At 39.4% G+C, this 20,325-nt stretch overlaps 1 protein-coding gene across 6 annotated transcripts in view; it reads left to right on the top strand.

The window, feature by feature from the left end:
• Positions 1-2,231: 2,231 nt before the first annotated feature.
• LOC132819785 (exportin-1) overlaps positions 2,232-20,325 on the top strand; it is a 78,043-nt gene continuing 59,949 nt past the window's right edge. For 2 of the 6 annotated variants that reach the window (XR_009645120.1, XM_060831552.1), the window contains exons 1-5: positions 2,232-2,746; positions 3,939-4,048; positions 4,919-5,076; positions 16,885-16,986; positions 19,514-19,586. Coding sequence is in view for 5 of the 6 variants with exons in the window: in XM_060831552.1 (XP_060687535.1) it covers positions 4,951-5,076; positions 16,885-16,986; positions 19,514-19,586 (301 nt within the window). In the remaining variant the exon portion in view is untranslated. The remainder of the gene's footprint in view (positions 2,747-3,938; positions 4,049-4,918; positions 5,077-16,884; positions 16,987-19,513; positions 19,587-20,325) is intronic. The other 4 variants (XM_060831554.1, XM_060831555.1, XM_060831556.1 and 1 more) reach the window with 4 other exon arrangements.

Here is a 20,325-nt window from a genome sequence, read left to right as displayed (position 1 = left end):
ATGCAGTAAAGCTGTTGTCACATTCTCCTGAGAGAATACTATGAAATCCAAATCTTCTATTACAACATTGTTTGTCTTCATAAACCCGTTACTCCGTTTAGGACTGGCTTTGAAATCTGCAATGCCTGATTTCCTTGTTTGTTTCAGAGCAAAGATTCAAATAGATCTTCAAGAAACTAAGGGATCATTCTGAGAATTTTAATGCTTTATTTTTGCAAATGTGTTTCACAACTGTAATCACTTACTAGGCTTTCCACTTTTTGCACATTTATTTCAGGTGACCTGAATAAGTTGTGTCAGAACTTCCTCTAAACTCCAATGTCCTTCTCTAATACACTGAATTCACTACCTGCTGCAAAATTATTTATCTGGTCTGCACTGACTTTAATTTTGAATTGAACTATGTAGTATCTACCACACTTGATACCGTACTGTCATTTTAAAGGGTGAAATGGGTAGGAACATAGTGTGTACATCATATGTTGATGTGCACAGACATGGCGAGCTGACTAGCCACTTTCAATACTATGCTATTCCATGATATAAAAAGCTAGGCTTGCACCAGGAAAAGTTTGAATTCAGTAGTCAGCAGATTTTAAGAACAAAGAGCTTAGAATTTTTGGCTGAAAATTCTAAACATGGCATATTAATAATTAACCATGTTTTGGCCAAGTCAACCTTTACATGAGTCTGACCATTACTTGAGTCTCAACATGGTAATAAATGATTCAAGTCACAGGAGCACGATATAACAAAGTATGACACTGAGCCACATAAGGAGATATTAGATCAAGTGCCATTGACATGCAATGCGCAGATGACAAACAGGTTACATACTTGGAAGAAACCAAGGGAACATGAATGAAGCACATTGCAAGTGATTCTCTGGCTATGATTGAATAGATTAGAATAGGACCTAGTGAGAGGGTATTCTCATCTACTTGGATAACAGTGAAGAGGTCTTGTAGGAAGATGTTGGCAAATTATGTCAAAACTTGCAGACAAGTCAAGAATGACAAGGAGGAAGAGGTTATCTTTGTCAGTCACATAGGTTGCTAATTATGACTTTGATAAGAACCATTTGAAACTGCAGCAGGGGCGAAAGCTAATTGTAGCGATTCAAACTTTGTTCCTTGAAAGCTAGACAAGCATTTGAGAGGTTAACACGGATAGGGAAGGGATGTTGGACGGTAATTTGAAGATGTGGAATCAACATGAGAAGGGTGTGGTGTGGTAAAGCCTGATTTAACGGCGAAAAGATAACATGTGAAGAGATATATTGGCTAAAATCGGGATTAGCGACAAAAGATGCATGATCAGCAGCAAGTGGGAATAGGATAAAGGGAATAGGAGAGTTCCGGGACAAGATGACCTCGGAAAAGAGGAACCATAGTAGAGAAGGAAAAGAAAGACATGCGTGGACTGGTTAATCGGCCTGCAAATTCTGACAACACGTCATATTACTCTTCAAGGAATGAATGTGAAAAAATAATATATTCAAGCTAACAATTCAAGATCAAATGCACAAAACGGTACAGAAACACTACGGGGAACTCTATTTCCAAGGCAGTGTCATTATTCACCATCAATATCTAAACACAGATACCAATAAAATCAAACTTTGCATTGCTGAATTTTTTTGCGCACAGACCTCTAAAGTACTGAGGCTTTTAAAAAGTAAAACAGGACGGGGAGGGGGGAACTGGCTACTCATCTAAATAGACACGCACAACTGATTATGTCGATTAAAATAAAAATAAAGAACTGCGGGTGCTGGAAATCCGAAACAAAAACAGAAAGTGCTGGAGAAACTGGCAGCATTAGTGAAGAGAAAATCTGATCGTTTTTTTCCTCTCTTCACAGACGCTGCCAGAGCTGCTCAGTTTCTCCAGCACTTTCTGTTTCCGTTTGTGACGATATAAACATATGCTTCTCCCGGTAACCTAAACATGAATTTGCCAGGTCCACATCTTTGCTCAGTCAAATAATGCTCAGTAAAAACTCCAACTCCAGAGGTCGACTCCCAGCGAAAACGCAGCACACAACTGCTCTCAAGCAGCAACCTGAGGACAATGTTTTTTCAGTAATCTCGCGTACATGCGGACGCTCATGCCCCTAAACGTCTGTTTGACAGCGCTTGTGCGTCCTTACGTAGGACGCGGCGCGACTGGTCTGTTTGTGATACTGACGCCCTATCGGCAGAAAACTAAACCGAGATGGAATCTCCCAGTCTGAACCGGTTACAACCAGTTACTAGTTTTGCCAGAGAAGCTTTCGAGGTTGTTAGTAGAACACGGTCTGCTACAAAAACGCTCTCGAAACATGAATCGGAAGAGATAAAAAATCTTTCTGAAAAAAAGTAAATTAAGCATCGGGCATGGCGGTTGTTTTCATTTTTGTTAAATTGTTATAATTATTAACTCGCACAGTTTAACAAATTTGCAGAGGAGTGAGTGTTCCAAATTGTGGCTGATTAGCTCAAGTACTTTCCTTTTTTATGCTTTTCGTGTTTGGACCAAGAGAAGCAAAAAAGGGAAGAGCGAACCTTGAGCGTGTGCTTGTATTTTTTTTTAAATTCCCGCCATTTGATTTTTTTTCGTCTTGCCCCCTTCCCTCCCCTGTTCAACCGAACTACTGTGTGTTGGGTAAGATCTTTAAAAAAAGGTTGCTGAGTCGGTGTGTGGTGGAAGCTCGTTCATTTAGACTGAAGGAGGCTAGCAGTTTAACCAAATCAAAACCATTTTGGGTGAGTGTTAATAAGTTTTAAGATTGTTTCTGCGCTGGTGCTGCCGCCGAGGCCTGGCTGCAAACTCAAACTGTGCCGAGGGAAAGGCCTGCACGACCCGAGTTTACCACACGGAGCCGCTGTGTGGGGGTTGTGCGACCACCAAAAAAAAAGTCGAATGGGATTGGGGAGTGGGGCTGGTGGGAAGGAGATAGTAAACACTGGCATGGAGAGTTCATCACTTTATGTCGCTATAACTATAAACATTTAAATCCTACTGAGTGCGTCTGAGCACTGGTTTTTTTTGAGATCTGGAGTGGAACGTTCCAGAAATAACGGCCGAGGTTCGGCTGCGGAATCACTGCACCTACTAATCACGTGATGGTCTCGCCGTGCTCCGATTCTGAGGGAGGGGACTCCTAGGAAGTGTGTTTATTTTAAGAGGCATTATTACTACGGTGTATACGTATACCGTGTTTTGGTAAACAGTTTTTGGAGTCTTTAATATTGCGAATTTCCTTTTAAAGCACACTTGACTAATTGACAAGTCTAGGTTCTGGATGCTTTTTATTATTAATAAAAAGCAAGTTATAAAGCAAGCTCGACCATGATAGTGCCATCACTTTTCAGGTAAGATGGGTAGGCCTTGAGGTACTTTGTAAGCGGTTTAGTATAGAAATTTCTTAAGCCGTTATAAATTGTCAATTTATAACTGCTTACATTTAAAACCATTTAAGTGGAGCAAGAAACCGGACAATGGCACATGGTGTATATCAGAATATTTGCCGTTTAAGCTGATCTTTTGCTTCATACATTAAATCTTAACCAAAGTTCCTTCTGTATGCGCAAAGCCTTCAGTTGACTTAAGGGGGGTTGTTTCTTTGAGTTGATCCATGCTCCGGCTAAAGTAAGATGCAGTAATGGAGAATTCAAACATTGGAGCACTTTGAAAGTTAGATGTGAGTTCTTTCTTTAACATGTTTCTGCACATTCAAGTACAGAATTGATGACTTGGTGTCTAGCAGAATGTTGAATTTCATAGTACTGTAATGCAGATGGCTAGGTTTTTAGACTTTGAGTACTTTTCTCACCCTCGATCCCATTCGGGGCTGGGGGGTCATTTTGCAGCCTGTTATCTAATAATATATTTGTTAATTCAACTTTGTGCATAACTTAATTTAAAATGTGTACATTTGCCAACGTTTTTTTCCAGTTTACACCTTTTCCTGAAGATGTTGACTCGTACTGGGGGTACTGTTCCACAGCGCTGGGCATCCTCTGGTATCTTGCCCAAGTGGCTACTGTTCAGTGCCAGCCTAGACAGTGAGTGTTGGCAGGCTATTTCACTGTGGGGTATCACATCTGAATGCAGTCCTGTCCTTGCCTGACATCCACAGTGTACATTCCAGTCGGAGTCACTGCACTTTGACAGGAGTGAGACTCCTTTTGTTTTGTTTTTGTTGTGTCCTCTTTTCTCCCTATTATTGTCCTGGGATGCCGGGATAGTTGTAAAACAGGGAAGTGACCTTTAGCTTGTTTTAAACAGTGTTAAAACCTCATCTGAAATCAAGTAATTTAGTAAACTGCAGGTGGAAACTCTTCAAAAGAACATTTGGTTCATGAGTTTACCCACTTGTGCATGCCAATTTATTTTTTAAACTTTTAAGTAGACATTATAAAAATAGAGGGAAAAGTTAGTTGGTTGCAAGTAGGGCATCTTCCCATCCTTAATGAACTGTATCTGGTGGCCAGAAGTGACCTAATGATATTGTAGTTCAGATGGAAGAATTAGATTACTTAATTCTTGACTGGCGGTTGTTCAGTCATTAGTCAAAAGTTTCCAAGGCAGCTTGTGACTTGGAACTTGGTTCTATGTTGTGTTTAATGTCTGTATTAAAAAAAAGTATTCTAAGATAAACTCTTGTTTATCTTCACTCTTATCTCTTCTGCCTCCAGTTTGACTGTAGGTTTGCAATCTATACAAATATGGTACATTTTAAACAAGACGGTGAGTCTTGTGATACAGTTTAAAAGGATAATGATTGGCTGCGTTTTGATTTTAAGTTTGGTATTGTTGTCATCTTGGCTTCTTTGTTTCTGTAAGTTTTTTTTCTTTTGTTGCTTTCTGATTGAAGACTGTCACCTGTGTGTTTGTCAACAAATGTTTAACTGTTTTTGTTTTAATTTATTTAGGAATTGCATCAAGGTATTTCTTGCAGTAATCTATGCCAGCCATAATGACAATTTTGGCAGACCATGCAGCTCGCCAGCTGCTGGACTTCACTCAGAAGCTTGATATAAATCTTCTGGATAATGTGGTGAATTGCTTGTATCACGGAGAAGGTGCACAGGTAACCCAGTCAATTTTAAATTAAAAAATTCACCCAGTTAATATCAGTTTATTTGAATAAATAATCATTTAGTAATGCAACCTGAGTTTTGCTGAAAAAAAACTGTTAAAGCTTTTAGTCTTGTAGTTATCAGAATAATTCACAAGAATATTCGAAATTCATATGACTGTGGAGTTTGTGTGATTTTCTACTGGGTGCACCGGTTTCCTCCCACAATCCAAAAATGCGCAAGTTAGGTGAATTGGACATGCTACATTGTCCGTAGTGTCTAGGGATGTGCAGGCTGGACAGATTAATTATGGTGAATGTGGGATTACGAGGATAGGGTGGGAATCTGGGTTTGGATGGGATGGTATCCAGAGGGTCGGTGCAGACTCAATGGGTTGAGCAACCTCTTTCTAAACTAGGAGTTCTATGAATACCAATTCATTGGGAGAAATGAACATTTATGCTGTATGCAAAGACATAAAATGTGGAAAATAGGAGCAGGAATAGTCATTCAGTCTTTCAAGCCTGCAATGCCATTCTGTATGATTGTGGCTGATCATCCAGCTTCATCACCTGTTCCTGCTTTCTTCCAATAGCTTTTGATTACATCAGCCCTAAGAACAAAATCTAGTTCCTTCTTGAAAACATTCAGTGTTTAAGATTTCTGGAGTAGAGAATTCCACAGGCTCATCACTCTGAAGAAATTTTTCCTCATCTCAGTCCTAAATGGTCCACCCCATATTCTTAAACTGTAACTTGTGGCAGTAAACTGAGTCATCAGGAACATTTTTCCTACCTTTTATCTTGTCTAGTCATATTAGAATTTTAAAAGTTTCTGCAAGCTTTTCCCCACCCTATCAAGAAAAATTCTTGACTTCAGTTAATATTGTCCTAACTGACTGAGTTTCTCTATATCTCTGTCCTGTTGTCCCAGGAATCAGACTGATAAACCTTTGTTGCACTCACACTTAAGCTAGAAAATCCTTCTTCAGATAAGGAGACCAAAACTGCACTCGTGACTCCAGGTGTGGTCTGACTGAGGCCCAGTACAAGTGCACCAAGATATTGCTGTTTTTCTTTTTGAATCCTTTTTGCTATGCCAGCCAACATCCTACTTACCATTTACCTTCTTCACTACCTGCTGTATCTGCACGCTTTCAGCAACTGGTGTACAATGATACCCAGGTCTAGTTTCACCTCCCCGTTCTGCTGTAATTCAGATAATCTGAGTTCCTGTTTTTTGCTATCGAAGTGGATAACCTCCGATTCATCCACATTATACTTCATCTGTCATGCGTTTGCCCACTCGTCAACCTGACCAGAGAAACTGAAGCTTCTCTGCGTTCTCTCAGTTCATTCTCCCACCCAGCGTTGTCTTTTTCAAACTCTTGAGATATCGTGTTTATTTCACTTACCTAAATCATTTAATATATACTGTGAACAGCTGGGGTCCTAGCACTAGTCCTTGCAGTACCGCAGTAGTCACTGCCTGCCACTCGAGAAAAACCCTGTTATTCCTATTTTGTTTCCTAACTACCAATCGGTTTTCTATCTCAGACAGTGAATAACCACTAATCCCATGCTGTTTACTTCTACATGCTGGCATCTTATTAAAAGCCTTTTGGATGAAGATTCAAATAAATCACAACCACTGCTCCCTCTTACCTACTCGAATAGTTTCATTCTCAAGAAAGTTTCAGTAGATTTGTCAAGAATGATTCCTGTTTCATGTTGTTCAGTGCATAGGCACTATTCCAGAGAGTATAGAATCTTGAAACTTGGCTTCCACAATATCTCGAGCCATTTCCTTTGGTATTGAGATTATTAGGTTTTGGGGATTTACCAGCCTTTAATCCCATCAATTTTACCCCTGTAGTTTCCCCACTATACAGATTTCCCTCAGTTCCTCCTCTTAATTACAATATTTTTGGGATGGTATTTTCATCTCCCTTTATGAAGACCAAACCAAAATATATGTTTAATTGGTCTGCTATCTCTTTCTTTCCTATTACACTTCTGCTTCTGTCTGTAGAGTACCTGCATTTACATTGACTGTTCTTTTTCTCTTCACACACCTGTAGAAGATTTCACACTCGCTTAGTTGCATGCTATTTTTCCCCCTCTTGCTCTCCCTCTTAATCATCAGAATGCTGATTAGTTGGCATTAATGCCAACAAATTTCAATGGCGATATCGCTTTCAACCAATCAGCAGTGCCATGTGGTAAAAATGCTGGGTTCCTTTTTTATTGGTAGTCTTGAGTTGTCCTGATGAGTGCACGTCATAATCTGTCCTTTTTAGCAATATGTGGCAAGTGCATTTCATAGTAGCTTGGAAAGAGAGAGGTTGAATAGTGCCAGAATTTAGGTTAGCATATTTTGAACAAGTATTGGAATTTATAAACCAGGTGGGTTAATGTTGATAATAGGAACGGCAGAAGAACCTATTCTCAATTATGTAATAGAAATTTTGGAGCAGAAATAATGGCAAGACTCTTGGCATTTACTGCTATTAAACATGAAAGCCTATTGCCTTTTTCTTTGTTGGACAGAGCCATTTAACTCCATTTCTGCCAACAGTACAAGCACAAATTATCTGGTCATTTATCACCTTGCTGTGCACAAATAACTGTGATACTCCATTATGTAGCTGTGATAACATTTCAAAAATTTTAATTTGCTATGCAAATTAAAGGTGTCCTGAGGTTATGCTGGCGATGGAACTACAAAGTCATTGTGAGAGATTTATTATCCTGTCTTGCTGGTCAGAAATCTCCTTTATGCAAATCCATTGTTTAAGACAAAAGAGAGAGAGAACTGGGAACTACAGATCTGCTAGTGTGATATCAAGAGGTTAAATACTAGAAGCGATTATAGAGGATGTGATTACAGAATATGTAAAAATAATAATTGTCTAATTGGACAGTATGAAGGAGAATTTTTATTACTAGCAGAATGGATAAGGGAAAGTGGTTGATGTGATGTATTTGGACTTTCAGATAAAGGGAGGTTGGTTAACAAAATTAAACTGCGTTAGACTGCGAGTTGTATACTAGCATAAATTGAGGATTGGTTACCGGGCAGAAAGCTTTCTCTGATTGGCCAGATATGAATAGTGGGATACCAGAAGGATGAGTACTTGGACTCCTAGGTCTTCATGGTCTATGTCAATGATTTCATTGTAGAATGTACTGTTTTCAGGTTTCCACCAAGTTTTATAAAATCTGAAAATGAGTTGTATGGAGGTTGCAGAAGCTTCAAGGGAAGTTAGGCTGTGTGTTTGGGCAGGTTAATTGTGAGGTTATTCATTTTGGTAGGTGGTACAAAAGGAGCAGAGTATTTTGTTCTTTTATAAAATGCAAAATGGGATGCATGATCCAGTGATATTATTGCTAGACCAGCAATCTAGGGGCCTAGTTAATATGCTGGGGACCTGGGTTTGAATCTCCCCACAACAGATGGTGGAATTTGAATCCAATAAAAATTACCGTGAAAACACTCTACATTGTCGTAAAACCCGCCTGGTTCATAAATGTCCTTGCCTTGTCTGGTCTACGTGTGACTCCAGTCTCAATTGAATGAGGTTGACTCTTAACTGCCCTCCCAAAAGGCCTAGCAAGCCAGTTGCATTTACCTCTGGAAAGGACAAAAGAAATAAAACTGGATGAACAACCTGGCATTGACTTAAGGCACCAGAAACAACAATGGCAAACAGCCCTGTCAGTCCTGCAAAGTGGGGGGGGGGGGTGCTGGCTGATGTCAAAATTGGGAGAGCTGTCTCAGACTGGCCAAGCTGCAGCCTAACATAGTCATACTCTCAGAATTGTTCCTTGCAAACAATGTCCCATACAATGCTATCGCCAAAAGTGGTCTACTTGATTTACACAGCGTCCACAAATATTCATGATTTGGAGATGCCAGTGTTGGACTGGGATGTACAAAGTTCAAAATCACGCAACAACAGGTTATAGTCCAACAGATTTAATTGGAAGCACACTCACCTGATGAAGGAGCGTCGCTCCGAAAGCTAGTGTGCTTCCAATTAAACCTGTTGGACTATAACCTGGTGTTGCGTGATTTTTCATTTCCTCAACTGATGCTCTGTAGCACCCAATGTGTACCAACCAGAAGATGCAATGCAGAAATTCACTAAAGCTCCATAGACAGCACATTCCAAACCCATGGCAAACAACAATCTAGAAAGACAAGGGCAGCAGATAAAATGGAATGTCACCACCTGCATGTTCTCCTCCAAGATACTATCCTAACTTAGAAATAGGGTTCTTAGTTTGGCAGTTGGTTTATGATGCAGAGTGGTTCCAATAACACAGGTTCAGTTCTCAAACTGATTTGAGGTTACTCTAAAGGGCTATCCCTTTCAAGCTTCCCCCTTGCCTGAGGGATAGTGACACTCTGGTTAATCAGGTTGATTTGAGAGAGCACCCCTATGGTCTTGTAGGACCGTGCTGAGAAAATAAAATTGCCATTCCTTCAGTGTCATTGGGTCAGAATCCTAGAATGTCCTCCTGTAATGGCTTTGTGGTTGTACCAGTGCCAAATAGATTGCAGCAGTTCAAAAAAGCAGCTCACCACAACCTTCTGAGAGGCAACGAGGGATGGGCAGTAAATATTGGCTCAGCCAGTGACACTGAGATCCCATGGGTGACTTAAAATAAATCAATGCCGTAAAGGAGTCAGTAGCCACAGTGCACATGGCCACTATAAAAATATGTTGAGCAATGAAATATCACTGTTAACAGATATGTGAACGTTTTGTTTAGAATTTTGCACATATGTGCAGACTGGAACAAATGACAAAGTTTAATTAAAAATTCTATTACTTGATGTTACTGGACCTCTGATTTGACAGCAAAATAGGACAGTATTTGGAAAGGGTTTGCAATTAAACTTCAAGCACATTGGACTATGAGAAGAGGGGCTGTTAATACAGGACTGGAGGTGTTATATCTGAATGTACACAGTATAAGATAAATGAGCTTGCGCATTGATCAAAATTGGCAGGTATGATGGGGGCAAAAAAAGACAATCCTGACGTGGCTGTAAGGGGATCAGGATTGGGAGCAGAATATTGGAGGATATACATACTATTGAAAAGATAGGCTGGTGGGCAGAGGGGGTGGAGTTGCCTTAGTAAGAAATGAAATTAAATCAATAGTAACAAACGAAGTAGGGTCAGATGGTATAGGATCTGTGTGGGTAGAATTGAGGAACTGCAAAGGTAAAGCAAAGCATAGTTGGAGTTATTTTTAGGCCTCCAAACAGTAATCAGGAGCTGGGGCACAAGGAGATAGGAAAGGCAAAGTTACAGTGATCACAATATGTGATTTCAATATGCAAGTGGACTGGGAAAATCAGGTTGGTAGTCGATTGCAAGGAAAGGAATTTGTGGAACACCTACAAGGTGGCTTTTTGGAGCAGCTTTTGGTGGACACCATTAGAGAACAGGCAAGACTGGATTTGTGTTGTGCAATGAGGCAGACTTGATAAGGGACCTTAAGGTGAAGAAACCCTTCGGAGGCTATGATCATAATATGATTGAATTTACACTGCAGTTTGAGAGGGAGAAGATAGAATCAGAGGTGATGGTATTAAAGCTGAATAAAGGCATCTACAGAGGTATGATGGAGCAGTTGGGTATAATCGACTGGGAAAGGAGCCGAACAGGAAAGACAGTGGAGCAGTAGTGGCAGGAGTTTCTGGGAGTAATTCAGGAGACACAGCAGAGATTCCTCCCAATGGGGAAAAATACAGGGAGATTGAGGCAATCATGGCTGACTGGGGAAGTCAGGGACAGCATAAAAGCAAAAGAGAAAGCATAAAATGTGGCTAAGGGCAGTGGGAAACTAGAGGATTGGGAAACTCACAAAGAAACTTACAAAAAAAAGTGAGGCAGAAGATTAAATATGAGGGTAAGCTAGCCAGTTGTATAAAGGAAGATTAAGAGTTTCTTTAGATTTGTAAAGGGAAAAAGTGGATATTTTGGCTGCTGGATAATGATGCTACAGAAATAGTGGGGAACAAGGAAATGACTGAAGAACTGAATAATTACTTCACAATAGTCTTCATGGTGGAAGACACGAGTAACATCCCAAAAATTCAAGTGAGGAGGCAAATCTGAGTATGGTGACCATCACCAAGGAGAAGGTGCTAGAAAAACTGAATTGTCTGAAGTTGGATAAATCACGTGGACCAGATGAACTATACCACAGAGTTCTAAGGGAGATAGCTGAAGAGATAACAGAGGCATTAGTGGTGGTCTTTTGGGAATCGCTAGAATCAGGGAGGGTCCCAGACGACTAGAAAACCAATAACGTGACATCCCTGTTTTAAAGAGTGAGGCAAAAGATGGAAAATTACAGACTGATTAGCCTAACCTTTGCTATGGGTAAGATCTTGGAATCCATTGTAATGGCTGAGATTTCTGAATACTTGGAAGTGTATGGTAAAATAGGGCAGTGTCAACATGGTTTCATCAAGGGGAGGTCATGCCTGACAAATCTGCTAGAATTCTTTGAGGAAGTAATGAGCATGTTAGACCAAGAAGATCCAATGGATGTTATCTACCTGGATGTCAAGAAGGCCTTTGACAAGGTGCCTTGCAGGAGGCTACTGAGTAAGAGAAGGGCCCATGGTTTTAGAGGCAAGTGTTAACGTGGATAGAAGCTTGTCTGTCTGGCAGAAAGCAGAGAGTGGGGATAAAAGGATCCTTCTCAGGGTGGCAGTTAGTGACAAGTGGTGTTCTGCAAGGCTGTGTTCAGAACACAACTTTTCAGTTTATATATTAACGATCTAAGATGAAAGAACTGAAGGTATTCTGGCTACATTTGTATACAGTACAAAGACAGGTAGAGGAACTAGTAGCATTGAGGTATTGGGGAGGCTGCAGAAGGATTTGGACTGGTTAGGAGAATGAGCAAAGAGGTTGCAGATGGAGTAGAATGTGGCAAAGTGTAAGGTCATGCACTTGGCAATTGAGGCACAGACTATTTTCTAAATGGGGAGAAAATTCAGAAATCTGAAGTGCAACGAGATTCGGGAGTTCCAGTCCAAGATTCTCTGACTCAACCTGTAAATTTACCTTCAGTAGTTAGGGTGGTAAATGCAACAATGGCATTTATTTTGAGGACTTGAATATAAAAGCAGGGATGTACTTCTGCGGCTCTATAACGTTCTGGTCAGACCACATTTGGAGTGCCATGGACAGTTTTGGGCTTCATATCTAAGGATGTACTGGCCCTGGAGCATGCTTAGAGGAGGCTCATTAGAATGGTCCCAGGAATGAAAGCTTGACATATAAGATGTAGGGGAGGAAGTAAGGCCATTCAGTCCATCGACTCCACCCCTTAATCATGGCTCCACTTACCCGCACTCTCCCTATTGCCCTTAATTCCTTGCGAGATGAAGAATTTGTCAAACTCTGCCATGAAGATATTTAATGTCCTGAGCTCTGTGGCAATGAATTCCACAGGCCCATTTCTTCTCTGGCTGAAGAAATGTTCCTTATTTCTGTTCTAAATTTACCCCCTCTAATTCGAAGGCTTTGCTCACTGGTCCTTGTCTCCTTGCCTAATGGAAACAACATCCGAGTGTCCACCCTTTCTAAACTGTGCATCATCTTCTAAGTTTCCATTAGATCTCCCCTCAACCTTCTAAACTCGAATGAATACGATTCCAGGATCCTAATCCATTCATCGTAGGTTAGGCCTAACATTCCAGGGATTATCTTGTGAATCTCCGCTGGACATGCTCCAGTGCCAGTATGTCCATCCTGAGGCGTGAGGCCCAACGTTTGGCACAGTGTTCTAAATGGGGCCTAACCAGAGCTTTATAAAGTCCCAGAAGCACATCACAGCTTTTATGTTCCAACTCTCTTGAGATAAAAGATGACATTACATTTGCTTTCTTAATAATGGACTTAACTTGCAGGTTAACCTTTTACAGAATCCTGGACTAGCACTCCCAGATCCCTTTATACTTCGGGTGTATGAATTTTCTCACTGTTCAGAAAATAGTCCATACCTGTTTTTTTTTCCAAAGTGCAAGACCTTGCATTTGCTCAGGTTGAAGGATATAAAAAAAGTTTGAGGACTCTGAGTCTGTACTCAATGGAGTTTAGAAGGAAAAGGGGGAATTTAATTGAAACATACAGAATACTGAATGACCTGGATACAGTAGATGTTGGGAAAATGTTTCCATTGGTAGGAGAGACTAGGACCGACACAACCTTAGAGTAAAAGGTAGATCTTTTTAGAACAGAAATAAGGAGAAATGTTTTCAGCCAGTGAGTTGTACATCTATGAAATTCATTGCCATAGAAGGTTATGGAGGCTAGGTCATTGAGTACATTTAAGACTGAGATAGATATGTTCTTGAGGATCAAGGGTTACAGGGGGAAAGCAGGAGAATGGGGTTGAGAAACTTATCGGCCACAATTGAATGGCCTAATTTCTGCTTCTGTGTCTTACGGTCTAAAATGTCGGTGTCGCCAATACATTTGTTATGTCAGGGGATATACTGGCAATGCCACTGGTCTAGTCATCCAAATGGCCCTTCTGCTGTGTGGACATCGGTTGAGATCTGATTGCAGCAGTTGTTTGAATTTGGGGAGGCAGTGAGGAAAGAGATCGGTCTAAGACTGGTACAGTTGAGAAAAGAAGTGAGTCAAACCGTCAGGGCAGGCAGGGACAAAGCGCCGAACAAGGTAGGACTGATAAATTAAACTGCATTTATTTCAGTGCAAGAGGCCTAACAAGGAAGGCACATGAACTCAAGGCATGGTTACGAACGTGGGACTGGGATATTATAGCAATTACAGAAATGTGGCTCAGTGATGGACAGGACTGGCAACTTAATGTTCTAGTATTCAAGTGCTACAGGAAGGACTGACAGGGAGGCAAAAGAGGAGGGGGAATGGCCTTTTTGATAAGGGATAGCATTACAGCTGTACTGGGGGAGGATATTCCCGGAAATGCATCCAGAGAAGTTATTTGGATTAAACTGAGAAATAAGAAAGGGATGATCACCTTATTAGGATTATATTATAGACCCCCTAATAGTCAGAGGGAAATTGAGAAACAAATTTGTAAGGAGATCTCCGTTATCTGTAAGAATAATAGGGTGGGGATTTTAATGTTCCAAACATAGACTGAGAACTGCCATAGTGTTAAGGGTTTAGATGTGTACAAGAAAATTTTCTGATTCAATACCTGAATGTACCTAGTAGAGAGAATGCAATACTTGACCTGCTCTTGGTAAGTCAGACAGTGCAGGTGACTGAGGTGTCAGTGGGGGAGTCCAGGTAAAGGGACTGCTGGAAAATGGGAAGCCATCAGTAATGAGATAACGAGAATCCAGAGACCATATATTCCTGTTAGAATAAAAGGAAAGGTTAGTAAGTGTAGGGAATGCTAGATGACAAAAGAAATTGTGGGTTTGATTAAGAAAAAGTAGGAAGCATATCGGGTTTAACAAGATAGATTGAATGAATCCTTAGAGTCTAATGGCAGTGGGAATATCCTTAAGAGAAATCGGGAGGGCAAAAAGGGGACATGAGATATCTTTGGCAAATAGAGTTAAGGAGAATCCAAAGGGTTTTTACAAATACATTAAGGACAAAAGAGTAACTAGGGAGAGAATAGAGCCCCTCTCAAGATCAGCAAGGTGACCAGTGGAGTGCCACAAGGATTGGCACTGGCTCCACTATTATTCTTCATTTTATATAAATGATTTGTATGTGAGCCTAAGAGGTGTAGTTAATAAGTTTGTAGATGACACCAAAATTGCAAGTGTACTGGACAGTGAAGAAGGTTACTTCAGTTACAATGGGAACTTGATCAGATGGGCCAATGGGCTGAAAAGTGGTAGATGGAGTTTAATTTAGATAAATGTGAGTTGCTGTTTTAGGAAAGCAATTCTTAATAGGACTTATACAGTTAATGGTAAGGTCTTGGAAGTGTTGCTGAACAAAGATCTTGGAGCTATGAACCTGCACTCCTTGAAAGTGGAGTCACCGGTAGATAAGATAATGAAGAAGGTTTTGGGTATGCTTTCCTTTATTGGTCAGAGTATTGAGTACAGGAGTTGGGAAGTCATGTTGCAGCTGTACAGGACATTGGTTAGGCCACTGTTGGAATATTGGCGTGCAATTATGGTCTTCCTATCGGAAGGATGTTGTGAAACTTGAAAGGGTTCAGAAAAGATTTGCAAAGATGTTGCTGGGGTTGGAATATTTTGAGCTATCGGGATAGGTTGAACAGGCTGGGGCTGTTTTTCCTAGAGCATTGAAGGCTGAGGGGTGACCTTACAGAGGTTTATAAAATCATGAGGGGCATGGATAGGATAAATAGACAAAGTCTCTTCCCTGGAGAGCGGGAAACTAGAAACAGAAGGCATAGGTTTAGGGTGAAAGGGGAAAGATATAAAAGAGACCTAAGGGGCAACTTTTTCGCGCAGAGGGTGGTATGTGTATGGGATGAGCTGCCAGAGGAAGTAGTGGAGGTTCATACAATTCCCACATTTAAAAGGCATCTAGATTGGTGTATGAATCGGAAGAGTTTGGAGGGAAGGGCTAGGTGCTGATGGGTGGGATTAGATTGGGTAGGGATACCTATTGGGCATGGATGACTTGGGCTGAAGGGTCTGTATAACTCTATGCCCTTTTAAGGAAGGGAGTCTGTCACCCTTACCTGGTCGTCTTCAAATGTGATTCTTGATCCACAACAATGTGGTTGATTCAACTCTCTTCTGAATCGAAGCCGAAGGGCTCCTGCTGGAAACGTCAATTCTACTCCTTGGATCCTGCCTGGCCTGCTGTGCTTTTTCCAGCACCACGCTCTCAACTCTGATCTCCAGCATCTGCAGCCATCACTTTCTCCTATCCTCTGAATTAGCCCCGCAAGCCACTCCATTTGAGAGCAATTGGGGATGTCTCACATGCCCATCTTATGAAAGAGTTAAGTATTATTTAACAAAGTCCTCATTAACAGGCCACTCGATCTATGTCTAGTGAAACCTGGCGGAAATTAAATTGGCTGTCTTAATGATATTTTGTAGATAATGGATTGATATTCATAGGAATGATATTTTACATATTATGAGCAAAAGCTGCAAGATCAGTAAATGAATTGTGCATTCCTCTAAACATTCTAATATCTTGAAATCACTACTTTGAAACAAATTTGCCATGTTTTCGGTAGGTTTGTTTGAGATGTTGCTAAACCACCCACATAGGTGAAATTGGTAAAGGAGGAATTATAAGAGTTTGCTAAACATGAGCATCTTATGGCTGAGAGTCGAGGTTCAGACAGTTAATGCTTTTCTTCCAAATCTATGTTGGTTTGGAAGTCTGTTTCACCAGTTTGATATAATGTTTGACACCTTGAATAAGTGAGAGTGTCTTTCTTGACAGTAACTTCAAATTTTTTCAAAGACTTTGGGTAATTCAAGTTTGTTTGGTAATTTCTTGCTCCTTCAGTCCAAGCTGCTATTTGAGTCAGAGACCCCACCAAATAGAATTATAAATTTTCAGGTAATTATTGTTGCTCTTAAAGAAAAATTGTTTTCAGTGTTGTGAACTTTTGCAGTGGCCAATAATTCTTCTATGGTAATTAGTGCTACCCTGACTTTCAACATCCAAAGCTATGTTATCTGTTCTGCAGGATTTGCTAATGTTATATTTTGTTAATTTGATGTGGTTATAGTGACTTTACAACTGTATGGAATTATGGTTAATGACTTCTTGTTATATTACTTTGTTTTGTAACCTCATTCGAAGTAATTGTAGGATTTTTTTCTTCTAATAGCAAAGAATGGCACAGGAGGTCTTAACTCATTTAAAGGAGCATCCTGATGCATGGACTAGAGTTGACACTATTTTGGAATTTTCACAAAATATGAACACAAAAGTAAGTGATATGTTTAAGAAATCTTGAATTTGGTAAACATTCGGGAAATACAATTTAGCAAATTTTAAGCTATTTTTGTACTAGGTTTGAAGGGGTTTAGATGTTTGCATGGCAGCATAGCAGTTGTATGAGCCATTTTTTTTTAAAAAAGTACCATCGAGCTAAGATACATTTTGTTTCAGTTTCTGAACTCAGAAAACTGGCTGTACAGGTATGAAGTGAACCTAAAGTATAATTAGCTATTGTATTGATAATATTCTGGACAACTGTTAATTTGGGTGGGTTCTGAAAAAAATCTTCACTCTCTTGCCAAACAATCCAGTGGAATGTAGGCTTATTTTGGATCATCTATTCCAATAGTTATCTTGTTTGGAAGCACAGCGCCACCACTTATTGATTTTCAGGGTAATCTGTAGTGAACTAACTGATTTTATTTTCCCAAAAAATGCATTTTTTCCCCTAAAAATAGTGCAGATGCTGGAAATCATAGCTAAAAGTGATATTACCGGACCCATTGAGTATTTCCAGCATTTTATTTTTATTTCACTTTTTGGTGTGATTTGCTCATGGGGATCTAGCACAAAACAGTACTTTTAAATCATCTAAATTTAATACCTGTCAAATGAATTGGCAAAGATGTATAAAAAATTATAAGGGATTCTACTCTTATTTAATATTTTTGCAAAATGTTAAGCTTGATGTTGAATACATCTAGGACTTCCTCAAAGTTCAGTCTGAATGAAATGCAGGTGTTTGCCTTGTTTTCTTGCCTGTTACGTTGCTTTGTTACTGACAGTTATTACTAATTTTTAAGCCGATTTGTCAACAGTATTTGTAAAACTCTCAAAATTGTATCTTGTGACAAATGAGATGATTAGAGGAACAGACAAAACTGAAGGTAAAGAATTTCTTGAATACCTAAAATTAAAATCATTGCTAAATTTTATGCGCTGATATTTGGCTTTATTCAGTTTTATGCGTCACTTTATTTTTAGATTTTTATACAAATTGTTAATGTTATTTGACATTAATCATAATATTCCATTATGTTGATTGTAACAGGAAGAAAAGGGGTGTCTTCCTGTGCAACTGACACAGCTAGGCTTTGGCGGCAGGCCTCCACAAGGTCTCCCCTTTTGATTCCCTTTTACTGCATTCTGTTCATCAGTTATTTTGTTTTAAGGGAAGGAATTAGTAGATAGGGAATAAATGTGTATTATTTCTCCTGTAGGGATCAGTAGTCCTATTTATTTATTTCTGCTATTCTTTTACTCACTCGCCAATAGATTTATTCTTGACATTAAGCAACCAGACCACACACAGTTTGTAACTGATGCCAAGTTACTAACCAATTTGATTGCTAATGTGATTTTGGCAGTATGACAAATTTTAAGATTTAGATTGTGAGAATACAACCTGTACAATTGAAGTACACCAAACATTGAATTCAAATTAATATATCCACATTTCAATGCAGTTCAAATACAATTACATAATCCTGTTTTTTTTTCTTAATTCAAATGGATATTTAAGTTTAAATCTCTCTCCTTGCACTCATGCACTGTTCCTTCATTGAACTTGGTCAGGTGAATGTTTGGCTATGTTGCAGTAAATGATGCTTGGTGGCCCACTTCCCTCTGGGTTGCATGACTCAAATTGATCGTGATATGGGGGGTGGACCATTATCTGCTACCCCATCATTTAGTATGTTGCACTATATTAATCTCCATGAGACTTGAAACTTAATATAACTATCTTAATTTCTACCTTAGCCTGCCTTAGAGAAATGTCCAGAAAATTTTACATTTTGAGACTTATTAAAAACTATTATCTTATCATTTAACATTACTTGCTTCTGATGAGCTAATTCTGTAATTCAAAAACGTGCTGATGCTTGGTCCAGCTTTTTGTTTAAAAGCTTATGTTTAAAGAATCAAATCTATTGCTGTACTTGCATTGCAATATATAACATTTTTGATATTTTGTACTTGTTTCATTGTTTCACTAAACATTTGATCCCTATGGTTGAAATATGGTGTTACTTAAACTAACTGATAACTAAGATTTAAATGTTTATGAATCCTAACTTAGTACTGTTATCTGGGGAAATTGAGATCTCCAGTGTAAACAACTCTGTGGGTTGTCTTGCTGTTCATGAAGAGCAACACCAGGGGGATAAGTGAGCGCTTTGTTTACAAACTGTTGGAAACTTCAGACTGTGGGACTTGGTACTGCTGAGCTATACTACCGCATTTCTCGCTGGTGTGAGCCCTGACCAACAGCAGGACTGCTTGACAGTTTAATATTTATAGCTTTATGAAATAGCTGTAGCAATTGCATGAAATATTAATTCTCAAGCATAAAGTACTGTAGTACATCAGATTCTGCTTTAGATTTTTTACATTAACAGAAAAGACTTTCATTAGAAATTAGAAATGGAAAGCAAGCATTTTGAGAATGTGGTTGATACTGTTTTTAAATGTGTGAAAATTTAATTTTTTTTCATACTGCCTTTATCTAATTACAGTACTATGCCCTGCAAATCTTGGAAAATGTAATAAAAACCAGATGGAAGATTCTGCCCAGAAATCAATGTGAAGGTAAATTACTGTAATTAATATCTCCATTAAGATGAAAACCACTTCCCCTTCCTAACTTGAGGACAGTACACAATTTAACTATATACTGTCCTGTGTTTACTGTTCTTTTCAGTCATCATTTTTGTATAGCTCACTCAATTTATCTGCTGTAGCTCCATATTCATTGATATCGACACCTAATAAAAATTTGTTGGCTTCAGTTTTGAAAGCTCCCAGCTTGTCCCAGAATCGGTATTATTTGGGTAGAGTTGTGGATTTCAAATTTTGTCCCTCTGCATTTCTTTCTTCAGGGAATATTTTCTCTTGTTTAACATACTGACTCCCTTTAACATTTTAGCTATCTCAATCAGACCATTCCTTAATCGTATATGTTCAAGGGAATGCTAGCCAAATTTATGCAACTATATGCATCTAACTCTCTAAGTATGGTGTTATTCTACTTAATGTTATTTTGTTAGGTCAATATCTCTTGAGGCTCACATGACAGCTGAATGAAGCTCCAGTAGATTTGGCAATCCATACTGCCTTTTCCTCCCTCTTTGTAGTGCAGCCCTTTTGAAGTAAAAGCCTTTTGGTTAAGCTTATTGCATGTGCCAAAGAGTCCTAAATCTCTTTGGTGTTCAGTAGCCTATTTTCCAGATACAACTTACTCATTAACAGATTCTAATTACATCTACAGAATTGACGAACTGACTGGCCAACAGTTGCTTGGATGCATGCTCTCCCACCCTTCCAGATA

The sequence above is a fragment of the Hemiscyllium ocellatum genome, chromosome 10, assembly GCF_020745735.1.
Source record: "Hemiscyllium ocellatum isolate sHemOce1 chromosome 10, sHemOce1.pat.X.cur, whole genome shotgun sequence".
Lineage (NCBI taxonomy): Eukaryota > Metazoa > Chordata > Chondrichthyes > Orectolobiformes > Hemiscylliidae > Hemiscyllium > Hemiscyllium ocellatum.
This window is presented reverse-complemented; position numbering and strand designations above follow the sequence as displayed.